Source organism: Oncorhynchus keta, chromosome 28 (genome assembly GCF_023373465.1).
Source record: "Oncorhynchus keta strain PuntledgeMale-10-30-2019 chromosome 28, Oket_V2, whole genome shotgun sequence".
In the NCBI taxonomy this organism is placed as follows: Eukaryota; Metazoa; Chordata; class Actinopteri; order Salmoniformes; family Salmonidae; genus Oncorhynchus; species Oncorhynchus keta.
This window is the reverse complement of record NC_068448.1, coordinates 75,512,546-75,535,563: the sequence shown is the minus strand read 5'-3', so window position 1 is coordinate 75,535,563 and position 23,018 is coordinate 75,512,546. Positions and strand designations below refer to the sequence as shown.

Sequence of the window (23,018 nt, the reverse complement as noted above, 5' to 3'; positions counted from 1 at the left end):
AGGGAGAGCAAGAGAAGTAGGGGAGGGGGAGCGCAAGCGAGAGAAAGGGAGGGAGATCGCAGGGAGGGAGGAGGAAAGGAGAAGTAAGGAGGGAAACAAGAGAAGTAAGGGAGGGGAAAGCAAGGGTAGGGGGAGGGGAGAGCAAGAGAAGAAAGGGAGGGAGATCGCAAGAGAGAGAAAGGGAGGAGATCACAAGAGAGAGAAAGGGAGGGAGATCACAAGAGAGAGAAAGGGAGGGGGAGAGCGAGGGAGGGAGGGGAGAGCAAGAGAAGTAGGGGAGGGAGATCGCAAGAGAGAGAAAGGGAGGGAGATCGCAAGAGAGAGAAAGGGAGGGGATCGAAGAGAGAGAAAGGGAGGGAGATCACAAGAGGGAAAGGAGGGAGATCAAAGAGAGAGAATGGAGGGGGAGGGAGGGAGGGAGGGAGGGAGGGGAGAAAGAGAAGTAGGGAGAGCGCAAGAGAGAGAAAGGGAGGGAGATCGCAAGAGAGAGAAAGGGAGGGGGAGAGCGAGGGAGGGAGAGAGAGAGCGAGGGAGGGAGGGAGGGGAAAGCAAGAGAAGTAGGGGAGGGGGATTGCAAGCGAGAGAAAGGGAGGGAGATCGCAAGAGAGAGGGAGGGAGGGAGAGCAAGAGAGGGATGGAGGGAGGGAGGGGAGAGCAAGAGGGAGAGCAAGAGGGAGAGCAAGAGAGAGTGGAGGAGAGCAAGAGGGAATGGAGGAGAGCAAGAGGGGGAGGGAGGGGAGGAGAGCAAGAGAGGGAGGGAGGGGAGGAGAGCAAGAGAGGGAGGGAGGGGAGGAGAGCAAGAGAGAGGGGGAGCAAGAGAAAGGGGGAGAGCAAGCAAGAGAGAGTGGGGGAGAAGAGCAAGAGCCTGGGATTGGAGGAGAGCAAGAGGGAGGAGAGAGAGGAGGGGAGGATGAGAGGGGGAGAAGAGAATAGAGAGGAGGGGAGGATGAGATGGGGAGAAGAGAATAGGGAGGGAGGGAGCGAAAAGAGAGAGGGGGAGGAGGGCAAGAGAGAGGGATGGGAAGGGGAGCAAGTGAGAAGGGGAGGAGGAGTGCAAGAGAGGTAAGGAAGGGCAGAGGGGACATAAAGGCTGAGAAAACAAGTCACACAGGGTTCCACCTCTAGGCTAATGGCTAGCAGGTTCCCAGATGCTTGTCGACGGCACTTAGACAAGGGAGGCAGGATTCAATCTGCTTTACCATTTGAGCGTGTTATTTTACACGGTGTCGTGTCCTGGAGCCGACCACGATACCAACAAAGTGCAACAACAACGGATGTGAACTATGAATAATACCATGCGATATTAATGAGCTTGGGCCTCAGTTCTATACCGGCAGAGCTGTGTTACACACCACATTGTGCTCCATAGTCAGCAGAGTGTTGTAACACAGCTGCTCCGTGTGGCAGCCGTCCAGTCAACAACAGCAGCCGGAATAGAATCTACATCGTGAATTGGTGGGATGCTTGATACACGCCGCAGAAGACTGAATCAAGTCAGTGTTATTCAAGAAGAACGCAAAATCGGCGATACGGTTGTCAAGACAATTTTCTCCTCTTTCTATTGGAGTTGAATTATAGTAAGATTCGACGCACGTCGCTAGTAACTGCCTGGCCTGAGCTGGTAGGAACGGCTGTGTGTGTGTGTGTGGCCATCATCACCTCTGTGTTTTCCAACCACACAGGCTTGTCTTGTGGAAAAGGGGGAAATGTCATCGATTCTGCTGCAGGGTGGGAGAGACGTTGGTATGAGCGCCGTGTTTCCTTCCTCCTCCCCTCCTCACCTACCTGCTAGAGCCGGAGAAGATGACGGGTTTCACTGCACCTTCACCTTTTGCCTATGATGGCGAGTGGCGGCTGTGAGAGCCAAGATGGCGGCTCCGTCACTACAAATGACGGCTCAAACGAGGCGGAATGACAGCCCCGTGGGGCTCCAGTTATCTTTGAGTTTCCCCACTCTGTGGTTGAGGGCTCGGCAGCACTCGAGAGCCAGAATGGACAACCTGTTTCAAGGCACCTCCAGCCATTACAATGAGCTGCGGGAGCCAGAAAGGCATTTCCCATCACATCATTACAGAAAATGACAGGTGTGATCCCCACCTGTTACCTTCTGATTCCTGCTCAATGGTTGAGGTGGAGTAGTTTGAAGTTGCCACTAACCACATCAAAGAGCCGGCATGGCGGCTCACTCTTTATCAAATTGCCATCCCAAATAAGAGTCATAACAGAGCCCGAATGGGGGATCCAGTTACCTTTTGGTCCCTACTCTGTGGTTGGGGGCGATGTCGATGGTGTCGGTGGCAGAGTCGTGGCGCACGGCCAAGCCCAGGTCGGCAATGCAGCAAGTCCCGTTCTTCTTCACCAGGATGTTCTTAGATTTCAGATCCCTGTGGGCGATGGCCGGCTTCCCTGAAATGTATGACATATGGCGTTGAGGAAGAGAGAGAGAGAGAGAGAGAGAGAGAGAGAGAGAAAGAGAAGAAAAGAGGAGAGAAGAGGAAAAGCATTAGACGAGAGCTCACCGATTCAAAAGAACATGATTGTATTTGACATGTTGGAGAGGGAGGAGGGGGGCAGGGAGAAGCATCTCAGCAGTCTCTTCTTACTCCTTCCGTATACACTGATGTGGAAGAACTGGACAGCTGAAAGACCATTTTTAGCTTTAAATTACCCTGCGTCCTTCTTCATGTGAAAAGAAAATCTAGTCCATAATATGGTCCTGTAGATGTCATATGCTAAACATTAGGAACGCCTTCCTAATATTGAGTTGAATCTCTCCCCCTTTCTGCAGTGGACCATTTTATTGAATATATAAAACATACAATCTACGTGCAGTGAAGTCTCTCAACATCTACGTCCCATTCAGTCCTCTAACAGATTCCCATCCAGAGCCCGACCCACAGACGCAACCAGGGTCAACACCCTGCCTGGAATCTTGCATCGTTTTATACATCAACTCATACTCCCTGTACCATGGGAATCGGCACATCAAAAATCTATTCCCAACTATTTTGCAATATGTATGTCAACAGCTGTCAACATCCTGGTCTTCAAATGAAACTGGTAAATGTTCTTATTTATATTCCACCGCTTTGATCCTTTCTATTGGGCAGACACAGGAAACAGGAAACGGTTCAGAGTGGAAAAACCCAGCAGCGTTACAGTTCTTGACACAAAACGGTGTGCCTGGCACCTACTACCATATCCCGTTCAAAGGCACTTAAATCTTTCATCTTGTCCATTCCTCCCTCAATGGCACAAACACAATCCATGTTTAAATCGTCTGAAAGCTTAAAAATCCTTCTTCATCCTGTCTCCTCCCTCTCCTCTAAACTGATTGAAGTGGATTTAACAGGTGACATCAATAAGGGATCATAGCTTTCACCTGGATTCACCTGGTCAGTCTATGTTATGGAAAGAGTTCATAATATTTTATAAACCCGTGTATGGTTCTACACATCATAAACCCTATTCGCTCTGGACTAGTATCACTAGAGAACGTTGGATGTGTAAATATTACTGTAGAATGTCCGTTAATCCGGATGGGATTGGTTCCCAAGTTTCTAAACCTTACCAACCCATCTTTGGTGTAGTGTCGCCATAATATTTGAATTGAGGAAGTGCGATTACAATTATTAGAATATTTTATTGATCCGCTGCACGTGCACCCGAGATGCGTTTTAAGGCTGATGGATGAGAACGTTAACTTATCATTCCCCAAACCTTTAGGTCAGTTGGTGAGGAGTCAAAAGTTAATTCAGTTGTGTTGTGTGTCCTGTGTATGTGCTAGGGGGGGTTAGAATGAACTCGGAATGAAGTTCCCTTTGTCCCGGTCGAGACGTCATGTTATTGTATATAAACTGTTGCTCGTGGTAACGTGGCAGCGCGCTCCGAGAATAAATTATGTTACCTATTATTGATAAGACTGGTCTCCGTCTATTTTATGCAAACAAAAATCTTACAAATTCTCATAAAATAGATTAAGATAATTTAATTAATGAAAACACATTGGTATAATTAAATTACAGTAACAATAGGGGGTAATAACTCGGCAGGTAGGGGGTAATAACTAGGTATATAGGGGTTAATAACTAGGCAAGTAGGGGGTAATAACTAGGTAGATAGGGGGTAATAACTGGGCAGATAGGGGGTAATAACTGGGCAGATAGGGGGTAATAACTAGGTATATAGGGGGTAATAACTAGGTATATTGGGGCTAATAACTAGGTAGATAGGGGGTAATAACTGGGCAGATAGGGGGTAATAACTGGGCAGATAGGGGGTAATAACTGGGCAGATAGGGGGTAATAACTAGGTATATTGGGGCTAATAACTAGGTATATTGGGGGTAATAGTGTACAGTTAGAAGAGAAACTACAAAGGCCTGACAGGGATGATTTAACATCTATTTACAGATTCTGCAGGGGGGGGATTGGGATTTCACATACAGTTCACATACAGTCTCTCCGGAACGCTCTGCTTTACTGAGAAAATGTTCTGCTCGGAGGCTCCATAAACAGCTAAATAAACAGTTTTGTTTATTCCCCAAATACTGCACCACTGCCTAGTGGACATGGCCTATAGTGTGTATCCTGAGCAAGAGGGCAAAACCCAATGTACAGAACTGTACAATGAGGAAAGTAGATTCCATGACAGTCTCGACTCCTGTAGAAGCTTCCCTCCTGTTCTGTGGAGGACAAGACACGTGGCCTAGTTGAATGAGTCATACTGTCAACTTACTATTTATGTAAAGTTGTGTCTCGTTTTGCCTGTATACATCATGTGACTAGGGCTGTCCCTGAGACAACAACAACAAAAATCTTGGTCGACAGAGTCATCTCTTCTTTCGACCAATCGATTTGTGAACATTTTAAAACGTGTATTTTTCCATATATAGACACACCTTATGTGTTAATAAAAATCAAATCTACGTAGGCGACTGAGCTTGTCTGATGCTTTAAGCACTGCGATTAAAAATTCAGACACACAAATTACTATAGAGGGAGCCAGAGATCAATTTAGCCCAACCAGAAGAAAACTCTTCCCGACCCGACCCTTCTCCTGCTGCTGGTCATCACAGATTCTGACGTTAAGCTCCTGAAGTCGACGATAATAAGCTACACCAGGGGCCACAGTGGTGGTGAGTTAAGACAACCAGAAATAGTATCAGTTTATAACACAGTTTATAACATAGGATTTTATAACATAAATATTATACATGAAACCAAAAGGAATACTTCATCTCTCAACCAAAAAAAAGTCCTCAGTCGCTGATTGGTGGGAGTTGCTGTGTGCCCTCTGATTGGTCAACGTGGCTGTCACTCACCTTGCGTGCCAACGATCTCCATGTGGAGGTGGGCCAGACCGCTGGCGGTGGACAGTGACAGTTTGATCATGCCCTCCACGGTGACTGTGTAGCGGTTCAGATAGTCAAACAGAGAGCCGTGCTCGTGGTAGTCTGACACCAGCCACAGCTGGGTCCATGTCCCGTTATCTGACAAAAGAGCAAAGGGTGAGACATGTACAAAGACAAAACAAAAAAAAGTTGAGTAATTGGAATGATGGAGAGAAAAACAGAAGGTGAGGAGAGGTTAATGAACACAGTGAGTCGGTTGTCCTCAGAGCAGTGTGATGTTACCTACAGATAGCCAGAGAGAGCTCAGAGCAATGTGATGTTAACTAGATAGCCAGAGAGAGCTCATAGCAATGTGATGTTAACTACAGATGGCCAGATAGAGCTCAGAGCAATGTGATGTTAACTAGAGATAGCCAGAGAGAGCTCAGAGCAATGTGATGTTACCTACAGATAGCCAGAGAGAGCTCAGAGCAATGTGATGTTAACTAGATAGCCAGAGAGCTCAGAGCAATGTGATGTTACCTACAGATAGCCAGAGAGCTCAGAGCAATGTGATGTTAACTACAGATAGCCAGAGAGCTCAGAGCAATGTGATGTTAACTACAGATAGCCAGATAGAGCTCAGAGCAATGTGATGTTAACTACAGATAGCCAGAGAGAGCTCAGAGCAATGTGATGTTAACTACAGATAGCCAGAGAGAGCTCAGAGCAATGTGATGTTAACTACAGATAGCCAGAGAGAGCTCAGAGCAGTGTGATGTTAACTACAGATAGCCAGAGAGAGCTCAGAGCAATGTGATGTTAACTACAGATAGCCAGAGAGAGCTCAGAGCAATGTGATGTTAACTACAGATAGCCAGAGAGAGCTCAGAGCAATGTGATGTTAACTACAGATAGCCAGAGAGCTCAGAGCAATGTGATGTTAACTACAGATAGCCAGAGAGAGCTCAGAGCAATGTGATGTTAACTACAGATAGCCAGAGAGCTCAGAGCAATGTGATGTTAACTACAGATAGCCAGAGAGCTCAGAGCAATGTGATGTTAACTACAGATAGCCAGATAGAGCTCAGAGCAATGTGATGTAAACTACAGATAGCCAGAGAGAGCTCAGAGCAATGTGATGTTAACTACAGATAGCCAGAGAGCTCAGAGCAATGTGATGTTAACTACAGATAGCCAGAGAGCTCAGAGCAATGTGATGTTAACTACAGATAGCCAGAGAGCTCAGAGCAATGTGATGTTAACTAGAGATAGCCAGAGAGAGCTCAGAGCAATGTGATGTTACCTACAGATAGCCAGAGAGAGCTCAGAGCAATGTGATGTTAACTACAGATAGCCAGAGAGAGCTCAGAGCAATGTGATGTTAACTACAGATAGCCAGAGAGAGCTCAGAGCAATGTGATGTTAACTACAGATAGCCAGAGAGCTCAGAGCAATGTGATGTTAACTACAGATAGCCAGAGAGAGCTCAGAGCAATGTGATGTTAACTACAGATAGCCAGAGAGCTCAGAGCAATGTGATGTTAACTACAGATAGCCAGAGAGAGCTCAGAGCAATGTGATGTTAACTACAGATAGCCAGAGAGAGCTCAGAGCAATGTGATGTTAACTACAGATAGCCAGAGAGAGCTCAGAGCAATGTGATGTTAACTACAGATAGCCAGATAGAGCTCAGAGCAATGTGATGTTAACTACAGATAGCCAGAGAGAGCTCAGAGCAGTGTGATGTTAACTACAGATAGCCAGAGAGAGCTCAGAGCAATGTGATGTTAACTAGATAGCCAGAGAGAGCTCAGAGCAATGTGATGTTAACTACAGATGGCCAGAGAGAGCTCAGAGCAATGTGATGTTAACTAGATAGCCAGAGAGAGCTCAGAGCAATGTGATGTTAACTAGATAGCCAGAGAGCTCAGAGCAATGTGATGTTAACTAGATAGCCAGAGAGAGCTCAGAGCAATGTGATGTTAACTACAGATAGCCAGAGAGAGCTCAGAGCAATGTGATGTTAACTACAGATGGCCAGAGAGAGCTCAGAGCAATGTGATGTTAACTAGATAGCCAGAGAGAGCTCAGAGCAATGTGATGTTAACTACAGATGGCCAGAGAGAGCTCAGAGCAATGTGATGTTAACTACAGATGGCCAGAGAGAGCTCAGAGCAATGTGATGTTAACTACAGATAGCCAGAGAGAGCTCAGAGCAGTGTGATGTTAACTAGATAGCCAGAGAGAGCTCAGAGCTACAGACCAGAACCACTACCTAGATCACTGATAGAAGGGTACTACAGACCTTAAGGAAAAGAGGCCCTAGTCAGTAAACGCACCCTTACAAAAGTAATTTGACGCTTTAGAGATGAGCTGTGATTGTTTGTACCTTTGTTGTCGGCGGCGATAAAGCCCAGGATGTTTTCGTGACGCAGCATGACCGTCTGGTAGATCTCGGCCTCACGGAACCACGAACGTTCCTCACGGGAGGAGAAAATCTTGACCGCCACCTCCTCGCCTCGCCACTTGCCCCGCCACACCTCGCCGAAGCGGCCCTTCCCGATGCTCTCCTGAAGGATGATGGTCCGGGCTATGGTCCTCTGTACCAGTAGGGGCAGACCTGGGAGGAAGAAGAGGAGGAAGGCATTTTAGAAAAACACTTCAAAAGGACCTGGTCTCTCACTGCAATGTACAGTACATAGTAACAGTTGCTTAACACTTGCAAAGACTCAATTCAGAGGAAGACATGAAAATAACCTGGACCAAACGTCAGTTTAAAAAGTTATCAAATGAACTGGCTGTGCGATGGCTTTTGAGACAATATAAAATACATTTAAACCTTAAACACACTCACTCTCCACCTTAATGTGTACAAAATCCAGGCAGACCGTGTATTGAGCTACTTGCCTCGGTTAAAGAGCAAAACATTGAGCTGGGTCATCCTTTATGATCCTATTGTCACAATGAAATCCCATTTTAGAAGCCTGAAACAAGGAAACTTAGATAGGGGTTAGCCAGTCTGCTAGATGTGACGGTCTTGGTACCGCCAGATGTGACGGTCTTGGTATCGCCAGATGTGACGGTCTGGGTACCGCCAGATGTGACGGTCTGGGTACCGCCAGATGTGACGGTCTGGGTACCGCCAGATGTGACGGTCTTGGTATCGCCAGATGTGACGGTCTGGGTACCACCAGATGTGACGGTCTGGGTACCGCCAGATGTGACGGTCTGGGTACCGCCAGATGTGACGGTCTGGGTACCGCCAGATGTGACGGTCTGGGTACCGCCAGATGTGACGGTCTGGGTACCGCCAGATGTGACGGTCTGGGTACCGCCAGATGTGACGGTCTTGGTACCGCCAGATGTGACGGTCTGGGTACCACGCAGATGTGACGGTCTGGGTACCACCCAGATGTGAAAATATCCCAGGAACATGATTCTGAATTAAATCCAGGTATCCTAGATGTGTGGATTTCTATGCCGGTCCTGATGGCAAGCTGTTCATTTCTGGTCGGAACGAGATGACACTGTGTCCTGTCCGCTTGCCAGTTCTCACATCACGTTTCCTGGCTAGCAGGGCTGGCGTCTGGGGGTGACAGCAGTTTCCAGCAGCTCTGTCAGCCCTACCTGTCATTAGAGCCCTGCACCCCTCCAACACCACCACCGTCATTAGAGCCCTGTACCGCTCCAACACCACCCCATCATTAGAGCCCTGCACCGCTCCAACACCACCACCCTATCATTAGAGCCCTGCACCGCTCCAACACCACCACCGTCATTAGAGCCCTGCACCGCTCCAACACCACCACCCCGTCATTAGAGCCCTGCACCGCTCCAACACCACCACCCCGTCATTAGAGCCCTGCACCGCTCCAACACCACCACCCCATCATTAGAGCCCTGCACCGCTCCAACACCACCACCCCGTCATTAGAGCCCTGTACCGCTCCAACACCACCACCCCATCATTAGAGCCCTGCACCGCTCCAACACCACCACCCCATCATTAGAGCCCTGCACCGCTCCAACACCACCACCCTATCATTAGAGCCCTGCACCGCTCCAACACCACCACCCCGTCATTAGAGCCCTGCACCGCTCCAACACCACCACCCCATCATTAGAGCCCTGCACCGCTCCAACACCACCCCATCATTAGAGCCCTGTACCGCTCCAACACCACCCCATCATTAGAGCCCTGTACCACTCCAACACCACCCTGTCATTAGAGCCCTGTACCGCTCCAACACCACCCCATCATTAGAGCCCTGCACAGCCCCAACACCACCACCCTATCATTAGAGCCCTGTACCACTCCAACACCACCACCCTGTCATTAGAGCCCTGTACAGCTCCAACACCACCCCATCATTAGAGCCCTGCACCGCTCCAACACCACCCCGTCATTAGAGCCCTGCACCGCTCCAACACCACCACCCCATCATTAGAGCCCTTGCACCGCTCCAACACCACCACCCCATCATTAGAGCCCTGTACCGCTCCAACACCACCACCCCGTCATTAGAGCCCTGCACCGCTCCAACACCACCCCATCATTAGAGCCCTGTACCGCTCCAACACCACCCCGTCATTAGAGCCCTGCACCGCTCCAACACCACCACCTCATTAGAGCCCTGTACCGCTCCAACACCACCCCATCATTAGAGCCCTGTACCGCTCCAACACCACCACCCTATCATTAGAGCCCCGCACAGCTCCAACACCACCACCCTGTCATTAGAGCCCCGCTCCAACACCACCACCCTGTCATTAGAGCCCCGCACCAACACCACCACCATCATTAGAGCCCCGCACCAACACCACCACCCTATCATTAGAGCCCTGTACCGCTCCAACACCACCACCGTCATTAGAGCCCCGCACAGCTCCAACACCACCACCGTCATTAGAGCCCTGCACAGCTCCAACACCACCACCCCGTCATTAGAGCCCTGCACAGCTCCAACACCACCCCCTGTCATTAGAGCCCCACACAGCTCCAACACCACCCTGTCATTAGAGCCCCACACAGCTTTAACACCACCACCGTCATTAGAGCCCTGTACCGCACCAACACCACCACCCTGTCATTAGAGCCCTGTACCGCTCCAACACCACCACCCTATCATTAGAGCCCTGCACCGCTCCAACACCACCACCCTGTCATTAGAGCCCCACACAGCTCCAACACCACCCCCTATCATTAGAGCCCTGTACCGCTCCAACACCACCACCCTATCATTAGAGCCCCGCACAGCTCCAACACCACCACCCCGTCATTAGAGCCCTGCACAGCTCCAACACCACCACCCTGTCATTAGAGCCCCACACAGCTCCAACACCACCCTGTCATTAGAGCCCCACACAGCTCCAACACCACCCTGTCATTAGAGCCCCACACAGCTCCAACACCATCCCGTCATTAGAGCCCTGTACCGCTCCAACACGACCACCCTGTCATTAGAGCCCCGCACAGCTCCAACACCACCCTGTCATTAGAGCCCCACACAGCTCCAACACCACCTCGTCATTAGAGCCCCACACAGCTCTGCACCCATTACGCCATGGTTAAGGCTGAGCCCACCTGAGCCAGAGATGGACTGATAAGATAACTGCTGCTTTCACTACACACTCACCTCACAGAGGGAAGGAGGGAGGGAGAGCGAGTCACTGACTCAGTCTGCCCCACCATGTCACAGCAGGGTGCCTCCCTAAGAGCTGTTCTGAAGTTACACAAACTGGCAGAGTTAATCACACACTCACACAGAGACGCATGCTGGTAAGTGCACACACACGCACTGAACAATAGTACTCTGATACAATTGCACACACAAAGGGCAAACAAAGAAGAGGCCCAACACAAGAAGCCACACCTTAGCAGATAACACACACCGTGAGGCTGTTACTAACCCGACACACACCGTGAGGCTGTTACTAACCCGACACACACCGTGAGGCTGTGTTACTAACCCGACACACACCGTGAGGCTGTGTTACTAACCCGACACACACCGTGAGGCTGTTACTAACCCGACACACACCGTGAGGCTGTGACTAACCCGACACACACCGTGAGGCTGTTACTAACCCGACACACACCGTGAGGCTGTTACTAACCCGACACACACCGTGAGGCTGTGTTACTAACACGACACGCACCTTTAGGCTGTGTTACTAACACGACACGCACCTTTAGGCTGTGTTACTAACACGACACGCACCTTTAGGCTGTTACTAACCCGACACACACCGTGAGGCTGTGTTACTAACACGACACGCACCTTTAGGCTGTGTTACTAACACGACACGCACCTTTAGGCTGTGTTACTAACACGACACGCACCTTTAGGCTGTGTTACTAACACGACACGCACCTTTAGGCTGTGTTACTAACACGACACGCACCTTTAGGCTGTGTTACTAACACGACACGCACCTTTAGGCTGTGTTACTAACACGACACGCACCTTTAGGCTGTGTTACTAACACGACACGCACCTTTAGGCGGTGTTACTAACACGACACGCACCTTTAGGCTGTGTTACTAACACGACACGCACCTTTAGGCTGTGTTACTAACACGACACGCACCTTTAGGCTGTGTTACTAACACGACACGCACCTTTAGGCTGTGTTACTAACACGACACGCACCTTTAGGCTGTGTTACTAACACGACACGCACCTTTAGGCTGTGTTACTAACACGACACACACCGTGAGGCTGTGTTACTAACACGACACGCACCTTTAGGCTGTGTTACTAACACGACACATGCCTTTAGGCTGTGTTACTAACACGACACACGCCTTTAGGCTGTGTTACTAACACGACACACACCGTGAGGCACAGTCGAACACTCTACACACATCCCCGCCCAAAACCCCACGGCTCCTTAACCCACCAGAGCCGGAGCCAGAGGTGGTCATGTCGTAGATGAGGTCTTTGAGAGTGGAACCCACGGTGAGGAAGGGGTGATCCATGGAGGGATCCTCCTCGTTGGGCACGCGTTGATGCACACCCACCCGGCTGTGGCAAACGTAGAAGACCAGCACCAGCACGAAGCACAGCACGCACACGGGCCCCGCGATCACTGCCGCCAGAACCACAGGCCCCAGAGGAACCGGCTTCACCGTCGGCACTGTGGGGGGGTGAAAGGGAAGGGAGAGTATTAAAGGATTTTAAAAAGAGTTAAGACAAAAAAACAATAAAAAAATCCACTCTGGCCAGACACGCCACAATAGACATGAACTACTCACAGGAGTTCATCTATTTGGCAACTATCAACATAATTGATTCAAATCGTTCCATCTGAATATGTAATTATCAGATGGAGATTGTTCCGGGATAAGAGTGAGTGAATGGGCCGTTGGTTGAGATAGCATGGAGTGAGACCAATTGTACACCCATTAAGTTCTGGGTACAAAAAGACAGGTAACCTACAATACCCAGAATAAACCAGTGTTCCCCAAAAATGTCTGACCAGTACCTGGTCTTGGCTCTTCGGTCCTTGTCGTCGAAAGGCATCCAATATAAATGAAAGTTATGAATTGGATGGCTCACACGCTTGTCTTCACCACGCTGCCGGTTAATAGGCATTCATAAGTCGTTACGGTACAGTACATGCCTAAAGGATGACCCGTGGTGACACGAAGGCTGGCTACATCAATAGTAATGAAAGAAAAGCTTCTCAAAACCCCAAGCTGCTGGAAAAGCTACTGATAAAGGCTCCTACTGTGTTGGCCACTCAATATCCTGTACATTATCTCTAACAGTTAGAAAACAAAACACGACTCACAAGGGGCGGCCATCTTTGTAAACATCACTTGGGGAAGCTAGGGAAAAATAAATCAAGTTTGGGGTGCGCTGAAGAAGTGTATTAAAAGTAGTAGAACAGCGCGCTCACTAGTCTAGTGGTTCTCAAACTTCTCCTCGGGGGGACCCCCAGACATTTCATGTGTTTGAGAGCTAGCACACAGTGTCTTAGTGGAGTGGTTCTCAAACCTCTACCCGGGGCCCTCAGCCATTCCGGGTACTTAATCTATTCCACAGCTAGCACACAGTGTCTTAGTGGAGTGGTTCTCAAACCTCTACCCGGGGCCCTCAGCCATTCCGGGTACTTAATCTATTCCACAGCTAGCACACAGTGTCTTAGTGGAGTGGTTCTCAAACCTCTACCCGGGGCCCTCAGCCATTCCGGGTACTTAATCTATTCCACAGCTAGCACACAGTGTCTTAGTGGAGTGGTTCTCAAACCTCTACCCGGGGCCCTCAGCCATTCCGGGTACTTAATCTATTCCACAGCTAGCACACAGTGTCTTAGTGGAGTGGTTCTCAAACCTCTACCCGGGGCCCTCAGCCATTCCGGGTACTTAATCTATTCCACAGCTAGCACACAGTGTCTTAGTGGAGTGGTTCTCAAACCTCTACCCGGGGCCCTCAGCCATTCTGGGTACTTAATCTATTCCACAGCTAGCACACCCGATTCAACTGGTCAACTAATCATCAAGCCTTTGACTAGGTCAATCAAGTGAGCTAGTTCAGAGCTACAACAACATTGTGAAATGTCTGGTGGTCCTTAAGGAGCCGTTTGAGAACCATTGGCTTGTATTAAAATGTCCCAGGAACAGCGTGCTCCCTAGTACAAGGCTTTTGGCAAACACTTAAAAAAAAAAAAAAATAGGATAAAAAAGTCAGAGGTGGGCTTACGTTGGTGCAACGGTAGAGCATTTCGGGGAGTGTGGTGAAAACAGGGCCACTGCACTGTGTGGGCAAAAGCCATCTGTTGTCGACAACATTTACATGTCCCTATACAGACAGCAATGCCAGAACTAAATGATTCGTGTAGCTGGAATATGTTAATTCAAAACACCTTCACTAAGAACGGGTAATCTAGGTGGATCCTGCAAACAGGGTTCTGGGCCTCCTCCACCTATATACTACTATATACTCAGTAGGGATGAAGGTTTGAAATAATTTCACTAGTCGAATAGTATCATTCATTTTTATTGAATATCCGGATATTCAACCCCTGAACAAAAATAATATAATGTCAACATGCAACAATTCCTAAGATTTGAATGAACACCCGTTCATATGTAAAGGAAACTGTCAATCAAAATACATTCATTCGGCCCTAATCTTTGGATTTCACAGGTCTGCCATCTGCCCAGTACAGTTGAAACCGGGATTCATCCGTAAAAAGAGCACACTTATCCAACATGCCAGTGGCCATATCGAAGGTGAGTATTTGACCACTGAAGAAGTCGCTTACGACGCCGAACTGCAGTCAGGTCAAGACCCTGGTGAGGACGACGAGCACGCAGATGAGCTTCCCCGAGACGCTTTCTGACAGTTGGCGAGAAAAAAAAAAGAAGAAAAAAAATGACCCGTTGTGCAAACCTTAGCTATAATAAATCATCCATAAATATCTACAGAAAGAAGACAGATCCTGCTTCTGTGTCCTGTTTGAGTGTTTGTTAAATAGTCTAATGATTCCGTGAGTACGAAGCCTCGGGCAACCACAACATGTCGGATAAACAATTTCACAAAATGTCTAATCTTTGCTATGCTGTAATAAAGGCTTTTCCTCATTAGACCAGCTTGTCTGGTGTTATTCAGAATTGATTTAGTGTTGTTTACACTATTCCAAATCGTCAGAAAAATATGTATTTATAATAGCCCTCCTATTTCCTTGAACTCTTTCTTATTGTTATTATGATCAACATTATAATAAATCAGTAATGGCATTATCATAAGAAGGCTTAGAATAGCAGCCTTGTATAACCACCATTGAGCTGGAGGCCTAAAAGCGCATCCTATTCAGTGTTGAAACGACAATTTAGGCCTATACTTCAATTCTTATATGGGCTACTGAATCAATCAATCATTTATTTTGTTCATGTCATTACAGCATAGGAGTCATTCGTGATTTGAAATGCAATCAAGCATTTTATATAGTTTCAAAATAAAAATAAAGCAACAATTTAATAATTTGCATAAAACATGTAAAAAAACAAAAAAAAAACAGGACTTAGTTTACTTACTTTTTGAAGTGAAAAAAAAATACTTTGAGAAGCTCCACAGTGATGGAGAGTTAAGACAATCATAACATTTATAGGCAGTTCAGGTTTGGACTATTTCGATGCGTAAAAACAGGACCTAGTTTTGTCGCATGGGAAAAATGCTGTGGCGCTTAATGTTTTTTCCTCATAATCCTGGACTATCGGACCACCATTTTATTACATTTGCAATCGCAACAAATAATCTGCTCAGACCCCAACCAAGGAGAATCAAAAGTCGTGCTAAAAATTCTCAAGACGCCCTTCCTGTCACGACCATCACCGAAGGTGGCTCCCCTTCCCGTTCGGGTGGCACTCGGCGGCCGTCGTCACTGCTCTACTAGCTGCTACCAATCTCTTTTTCACCTTTTCGTTTTGTTTGGTCTAATTGGTTTCACCTGTTCCTTGTTTGGGGTTTTAGGTTGGGGATATTTAAGTTCAGTTAGCCCGCCTGTGTTTGTGCGGACTTGTATGCTGTTTTTGGTTCAGGAGTGTCCTGTCATTTATTTCCGCTGTACAGTGTCATAAGAAACTAGCTCCCTGGTATACAGAAAATACCCGAGCTCTGAAGCAAGCTTCCAGAAAATTGGAACGGAAATGGCGCCACACCAAACTGGAAGTCTTCCGACTAGCTTGGAAAGACAGTACCGTGCAGTATCAAAGAGCCTGCTGCTCCATCATCCTATTTTTCCAACTTAATTGAAGAAAATAAGAACAATCCTAAATGTATTTTTGATACTGTCGCAAAGCTAACTAAAAAGCAGCATTCCCCAAGAGAGGATGGCTTTCACTTCAGCAGTAATAAATTCTTTAACTTCTTTGAGGAAAAGATCATGATCATTAGAAAGCAAATTACGGACCTTAGTGCTGCTTTTGATACCATCGATCACCACATTCTTTTGGAGAGATTGGAAACCCAAATTGGTCTACACGGACAAGTTCTGGACTGGTTTAGATCTTATCTGTCGGAAAGATATCAGTTTGTCTCTGTGAATGGTTTGTTTTCTGACATATCAACTGTAAATTTCGGTGTTCCTCAAGGTTCCGTTTTAGGACCACTATTGTTTTCACTATATATTTGACCTCTTGGGGATGTCATTTGAAAACAACGTTAACTTTCACTGCTATGCGGATGACACACAGCTGTACATTTCAATGAAACATATTGAAGCCCCAAAATTGCCCTCGCTCGAAGCCTGTGTTTCAGACATAAGGAAGTGGATTGTTGCAAACATTCCACTTTTAAACTCCGACAAAACAGAGATGCTTGTTCTAGGTCCTAAGAAACAAAGAGATCTTCTGTTGAACATGACAATTAGTCTTGACGGTTGTACAGTAGTCTCAAATAAAAAATGTAAAGGACCTCTGCGTAACTCTGGACCCTGATCTCTCTTTTGACGAACTTATCAAGACTGTTTCAAGGACAGCTCTTTTCCATCTACGTAACACTGCAAAAATCAGAAACTTTCTGTCCAAAAATGATTCAGAAAAATGAATCCATGCTTTTGATACTTCGAGGTTAGACTACGGCAATGCCATACTTTTCGGCTACCCGGATAAAGCACTAAATAAACTTCAGTTAGTGCTAAATATGGCTGCTAGAATCCTGACTAGAACCAAAAGAAATGATCATATTACTCCAGTGCTAGCCTCCATACACAGGTTTCCTGTTAACCTGTTACTCCTACCCCCTACTTTTTTGAACATTCTGTTAAAAATCGCGCAACATTTCAGCGCCCTGCTGATCATGCCAGGAATATAGTATATGCATATGATTAGTATGTGTGGATAGAAAACACTCAGACGTTTATAAAACTGGTTAAATCACGGCTGTGACTATAACAGAACGTGTGTTTCATCGAAAAGCGCAGGAAAATCTGATCACTGAAAATGGAAATATATATCCATCCGCCACTTCAACCCATTGATAAAGGCGAACCACAATAAATGGGGCTGAGGTTGCAATACCTACAGCTTCCACACGATGTCAACAGTCTTGTCATTTGCCTAGCCATTTGTTCAGGTCTCCGACCGGATATTTTGGTTGAGATTTACCCGGACATTATTTCCAGACGGACAGCTAAAGAATATACTTCGCCTCGTGATCAATTTGATCGCTTATTAACGTTTACTAATACCTAAAGTTGCATTACAAAAGTACTTCGAAGTGTTTTGTGAAAGTTTATCGTAGACTTTTTTAATTTAAAAAAATGACATTACGTTATAAGACGCTATTTTTTTCTTATTTTTTTCTTCATAGATCGATATCTAGGCTATATATGGACCGATTTAATCGAAAAAAAAGACCCAATAGTGATTATGGGACATCTAGGAGTGCCAACAAAGAAGATGGTCAAAGGTAATGAATGTTTTATATTTTATTTGTGCGGTTTGTGTAGTGACGACTATGCTAATTATTTTGTTTACGTCCCCTGCGGGTCTTTTGGGTTGTTACATGCTATCAGATAATAGCTTCTCATGCTTTCGCCGAAAAGCATTTTAAAAATCTGACTTGTTGCCTGGATTCACAACGAGTGTAGCTTTAATTCAATACCCTGCATGTGTATTTTAATGAACGTTTGAGTTTTAACTAGTACTATTAGCATTTAGCGTAGCGCATTTGCATTTCCAGATGTCTAGATGGGACGCCTGAGGCAAAAAGTTGAGAAATTAGCTTTTTGTGTGTATGGAAAAATACTGGGATCTTTTATTTCAGCTCATGAAACATTGGACCAACACTTCGCATGTTGCATTTATTCAGTGTAGTTAGTTAAATAGTTAACCAAAGAGTTCACTGTAAAGACGTGTATTATTTTTTTTTAAACTTACATTTTTAACCTGAGAGCTGCTGTGCGAGGGAGAGAGGCTGCTGCAGATGGGCCGCTATGAGATTGGAGCGAGTCGACGGAGGCAGAGAGAGAACCAGTAGCCAAGGCAACTCGGCTATCTGACTTGAAGCAGACACAATGTTATTTATCATCCCATATACAGTGGGGAGAACAAGTATTTGTTACACTGCCGATTTTGCAGGTTTTCCTACTTACAAAGCATGTAGAGGTCTGTAAATGTTATCATAGGTACACCTCAACTGTGAGAGACGGAATCTAAAAAAAAATCCAGAAAATCGCATTGTACGATTTTTAAGTAATTAATTTGCATTTTATTGCATGACATAAGTATTTGATCACCTACCAACCAGTAAGAATTCCGGCTCTCACAGACCTGTTAGTTTTTCTTTAAGAAGCCCTCCTGTTCTCCACTCACTACCTGTATTAACTGCACGAGGGCAGTCAGGTCTGGAGTGAACCAAGGGCTATATCTGTTCTTAGTTCTACATTTTTTGAACGAAGCATGCATATCTAAGATGGTGAGGAAGTTACTTTTAAAAGAAAGACCAGGCATCCTCAACTGACGGGATGAGGTCAATATCCTTCCAGGATACCCGGGCCAGGTCGATTAGAAAGGCCTGCTTGCAGAAGTGTTTTAGGGTGCGTTTGACAGTGATGAGGGGTGGTCGTTTGACTGCGAACCCGTAGCGGATACAGGCAATGAGGCAGTGATCGCTGAGATCCTGGTTGAAGACAGCGGAGGTGTATTTGGAGGGCCAGTTGGTCAAGATAACGTCTATGAGGGTGCCCTTGTTTACAGATTTAGGGTTGTACCTGGTGGTTCCTTCATGATTTGTGTGAGATTGAGGGCATCTAGCTTAGATTGTAGGACTGCCGGGGTGTTAAGCATAACCCAGTTTAGGTCACCTAACAGAATAAACTCTGAAGCTAGATGGGGGGGGGGGCGATTAATAGCAGGCGGCAACAGTGAGAGACTTATTTCTGGAGAGAGTAATTTTTAAAATTAGTAGTTCAAACTTTTTGGGTATGGACCTGGAAAGTATGACATTACTTTGCAGGCTAACTCCTCCCCCTTTGGCAGTTCTATCTTGACGGAAAATGTTATAGTTGGGTATGGAAATCTCAGAATTTTTGGTGGCCTTCCTAAGCCAGGATTCAGACACGGCAAGGACATCAGGGTTGGCAGAGTGTGCTAAGACAGTGAGTAAAACAAACTTAGGGAGGAGGCTTCTGATGTTGACATGAATGAAACCAAGGCTTTTCGATCACAGAAGTCAACAAATGAGGGTGCCTGGGGACATGCAGGGCCTGGGTTTTAATATGGTATATAATATTAAATTGTTTACGTAGGGCTCCCTTGTGAGAGAGACCCTGGTCTCAATGGTGACTCCCTGATTAAATAAAGTTAAAATATCTTGAATATAAAATACCCTGAAAAAAGACTTTTCAGTGTCAAAATAAACAAAAATAAATAATCACAAGTATTCAAATACAGATGTCAGTTTGGCTATACAAATAACCGTGCATATCCCTAATTCCCAGACGGTTATTTCTGTCATAATTCTAATAGTATGATTTCTGTGCAGAGGGCAGTTGTAAAGATTTTTGATGGCGTTGTCATCGTCGTGCTGGTAGTTCGGAATGGCCAGACAGAAGGGTGGTATGATTATTATAATTGATAGGTAAGGCTACTCAAGATTGGCAAGGAAATAACATACATAATAAGGGACGTGTGTGTGTGTGTGTGTGTGTGTGTGTGTGTGTGTGTGTGTGTTGCTTGGGAGGGGGGTCATATTAACAGTCTTATAGGACGGTTAATATATCTGCCTCCCAACTGAACAACACAATTGACCCGTGGCTTGAATACAAAGTGTATCTATAATCAAATGAATCAACCTTGAACATGAATATTCGTTACAAAATGATCTCAATATTTATAGATACACCAATCAGGGGTAAGGATGCAGAGGTACAAATTAGTCCAGTAATAGAGCAGTTAGGTAACCACACAGCACCTCACTCAAACTGCAATGAATATCAATCCAATCTGTTGTTTCTATCCTTGATGAATTGCCATAGATAGCAGTCCACTCCTGCCTGATAACTGCAACAACTTAGCTGGATCACAATACAAAAGATAATGCATTTGTAATAGGGACTGGCAAACTGCGCTACGCTGGTACTGGGACTGGCTAACTGCACTACATTGGTACTGGGACTGGCTAACTGCACTACGTTGGTACTGGGACTGGCTAACTGCACTACGTTGGTACAGGGACTGGCTAACTGCACTACGTTGGTACAGGGACTGGCTAACTGCACTACGTTGGTACTGGGACTGGCTAACTGCACTAAGTTACTTATCAGTGGTCAGCTCTCCGCTCTCGAGATGCACCCATGAGGAAAGGGACTGACTGACAGTGAGAGACGTGGACGGACCTGGGAAGACGCTGAGGTTGGGGTTCTTGTTGCACCAGTCGGAGGCGCAGCACATTGGGTAGATGCCTGTGTCGTCCTTGGTGGAGGGCGCGCAGATGAAGGGGCGGTCACGGGGGATCAGTTCGCTCTCGTGCACGCACATGCTGCGCTCGGTGGTGAGCCGGCTGCCAGACTTCATGACCGTCACGAAGCACAGACCGTCCGTGGTGCACGTAGAGTTGAGACAGCGCTGGCAATAGCACTGCAGGGCTGGAGGGAGAAGAGTGATGGAACATAGAGTTTCAGGTAGAGAGACAGGGGAGGGAGGGGAGGGAACAAGGGGAGGGAACAAGAGACAGGACAAAGGAGAGAGATGAATACCAGAGGTCAACCGATTAATCGTAATGACCGATTAATTAGGGCCGATTTCAAGTTTATAACAAATCGGTAATCGCTATTTTTGGACGCCGATTACATTACAGTCCACAAGGGGACTGGGGGGCAGGCTGACCGCCTGTTACGCAAGTGCAGCAAGGAGCCAAGGTAAAATGCTAGCTAGTATTAAACTTATCTTATAAAAAACAATCAATCTTCACGTAATCACTAGTTAACTACACACGGTTGATGATATTACTAGGTTAACTAGCTTGTCCTGTGTTGCATGTAATCAATGCGTTGCCTGTTAATTTATCATCTAATCACAGCCTACTTCAACGTCGCCAAACGGGTGATGATTTAACAAAAGCAAAAAAAAGCAAAAATTTGAGAAAACCACATTCGTGAAAACCACAATCGGTGCACTAATGTACCTAACCATAAACATAAATGCCTTTCTTAAAAATCAATGCACAAATATATTTTTTTAAACCTGCATATTTAGTTTACAGAATTTCATGTTAGCAGTCAATATTAACTAGGGAAATTGTGTCACTTCTCTTGCGTTCAGTGTAAGCAGAGTCAGGGTATATGCAGCAGTTTGGGCAGCCTGGCTCATTGAAAACTGTGTGAAGACCATTTCTTCCTAACAAAGACTAATTAATTTGCCAGAATTTTATATAATGATGACATAACATTGAAGGTTGTGCAATGTAACAGCAATATTTAGACTTCGGGTTGACGCCCGTTCGATAAAATACGGAACTGTTCCATATTTCACTGAAAGAATAAACGTTTTGTTTTCGAAATGATAGTTTGCAGATTCGGACATATTAATGACCTAAGACTAGTATTTCTGTGTGTTTATTATATTATAATCAAGTCTATGAAGTCATATAGCAATCTGACTGAGTGGTGGTAGGCAGCAACAGGCTCATAAGCATTCATTCAAACAGCACTTTCCTGCATTTGCCAGCAGCTCCTAGCAATGCTTGAAGCACAACTCTGTTTATGACTTCAAGCCTATCAACTCCAGAGATTAGGCTGGCAGTACTATAGTGCCTATAAGAACATCCGGTAGTCAAAGGTCTATGAAAAACACATAGTAGAAATAGTCCTATAATAACTACAACCTAAAACGTCCTACCTGGGAATATTGAAGACCCATGTTAAAAGGAACCACCAGCTTTCATATGTTCTCGTGTTCTGAGCAAGGAACTGAAACGTTAGCTTTTTTTACATGGCACATATTGCACTTTTACTTTCTTCTCCAACACTGAGTTTTTGCCAAATTTAAACCAAATTGAATATGTTTCATTATTTATTTGAGACCAAATTGATTGATTTATGTTTTATATTAAGTTATTCAGTATTGTTGTAATTGTCATTATTATTTTTTAAATAGGCATGTTAAAAAAAAATTTTTAAAAAAAGAATAATAATTTTTAAAAAAATAAATAAAAAAAAAAATAAAAAAATAAATCGGCAAATCTGCATTTTTTGGTCCTCCAATAATCTGTATCGGAGATCAAAAATGATAAAATCGGTCGACCTCTAATTAATACCAACAAAAAAATTACTCCAGAATGATTTCTACCCTACAAAAAGAAACTCAACAAAGCGTATGATAAAATACCAGAGTGCAATATCACATAACAGTGTGTGTGTACACGATACATGTTCTGAGTGACAGCTAAAAACAGATAAATAGCTACAGTGCAAAACAAAAAAAACTCAGCCCAGTTTGCTACAATAAACAACAAGTCTTCAACAATGTTCACTGGTTTCCAAGGTGATCCACCTCACCACTCGGGGGCTCACTGCCTCTAAGCCAGCTTCCTTGCTCAGCCTTTTTGCAGCCAGGGCACTTGCAGATGAAAAACATCTCTCTACCTCTGCTAAAAGGTTCAAAATCAAATAAAATTGTATTGTTCACATACACATGGTTAGCAGAAGTTTATGCGAGCGTAGGGAAATGACT

The 23,018-nt window shown here is 45.7% G+C and overlaps 1 protein-coding gene across 50 annotated transcripts in view; it reads right to left on the bottom strand.

The window, feature by feature from the left end:
• Positions 1 to 23,018, bottom strand: part of LOC118371655 (TGF-beta receptor type-1-like) — an 80,816-nt gene that overhangs the window by 21,053 nt on the left and 36,745 nt on the right. For all 50 annotated transcript variants that reach the window (XM_052483997.1, XM_052483996.1, XM_052483995.1 and 47 more), the window contains exons 2-6: positions 20,684 to 20,932; positions 12,239 to 12,475; positions 7,725 to 7,955; positions 5,324 to 5,491; positions 2,250 to 2,406 (exon numbers count right to left, since the gene is read on the bottom strand). In XM_052483997.1, coding sequence (XP_052339957.1) covers positions 2,250 to 2,406; positions 5,324 to 5,491; positions 7,725 to 7,955; positions 12,239 to 12,475; positions 20,684 to 20,932 — 1,042 coding nt within the window. The remainder of the gene's footprint in view (positions 1 to 2,249; positions 2,407 to 5,323; positions 5,492 to 7,724; positions 7,956 to 12,238; positions 12,476 to 20,683; positions 20,933 to 23,018) is intronic.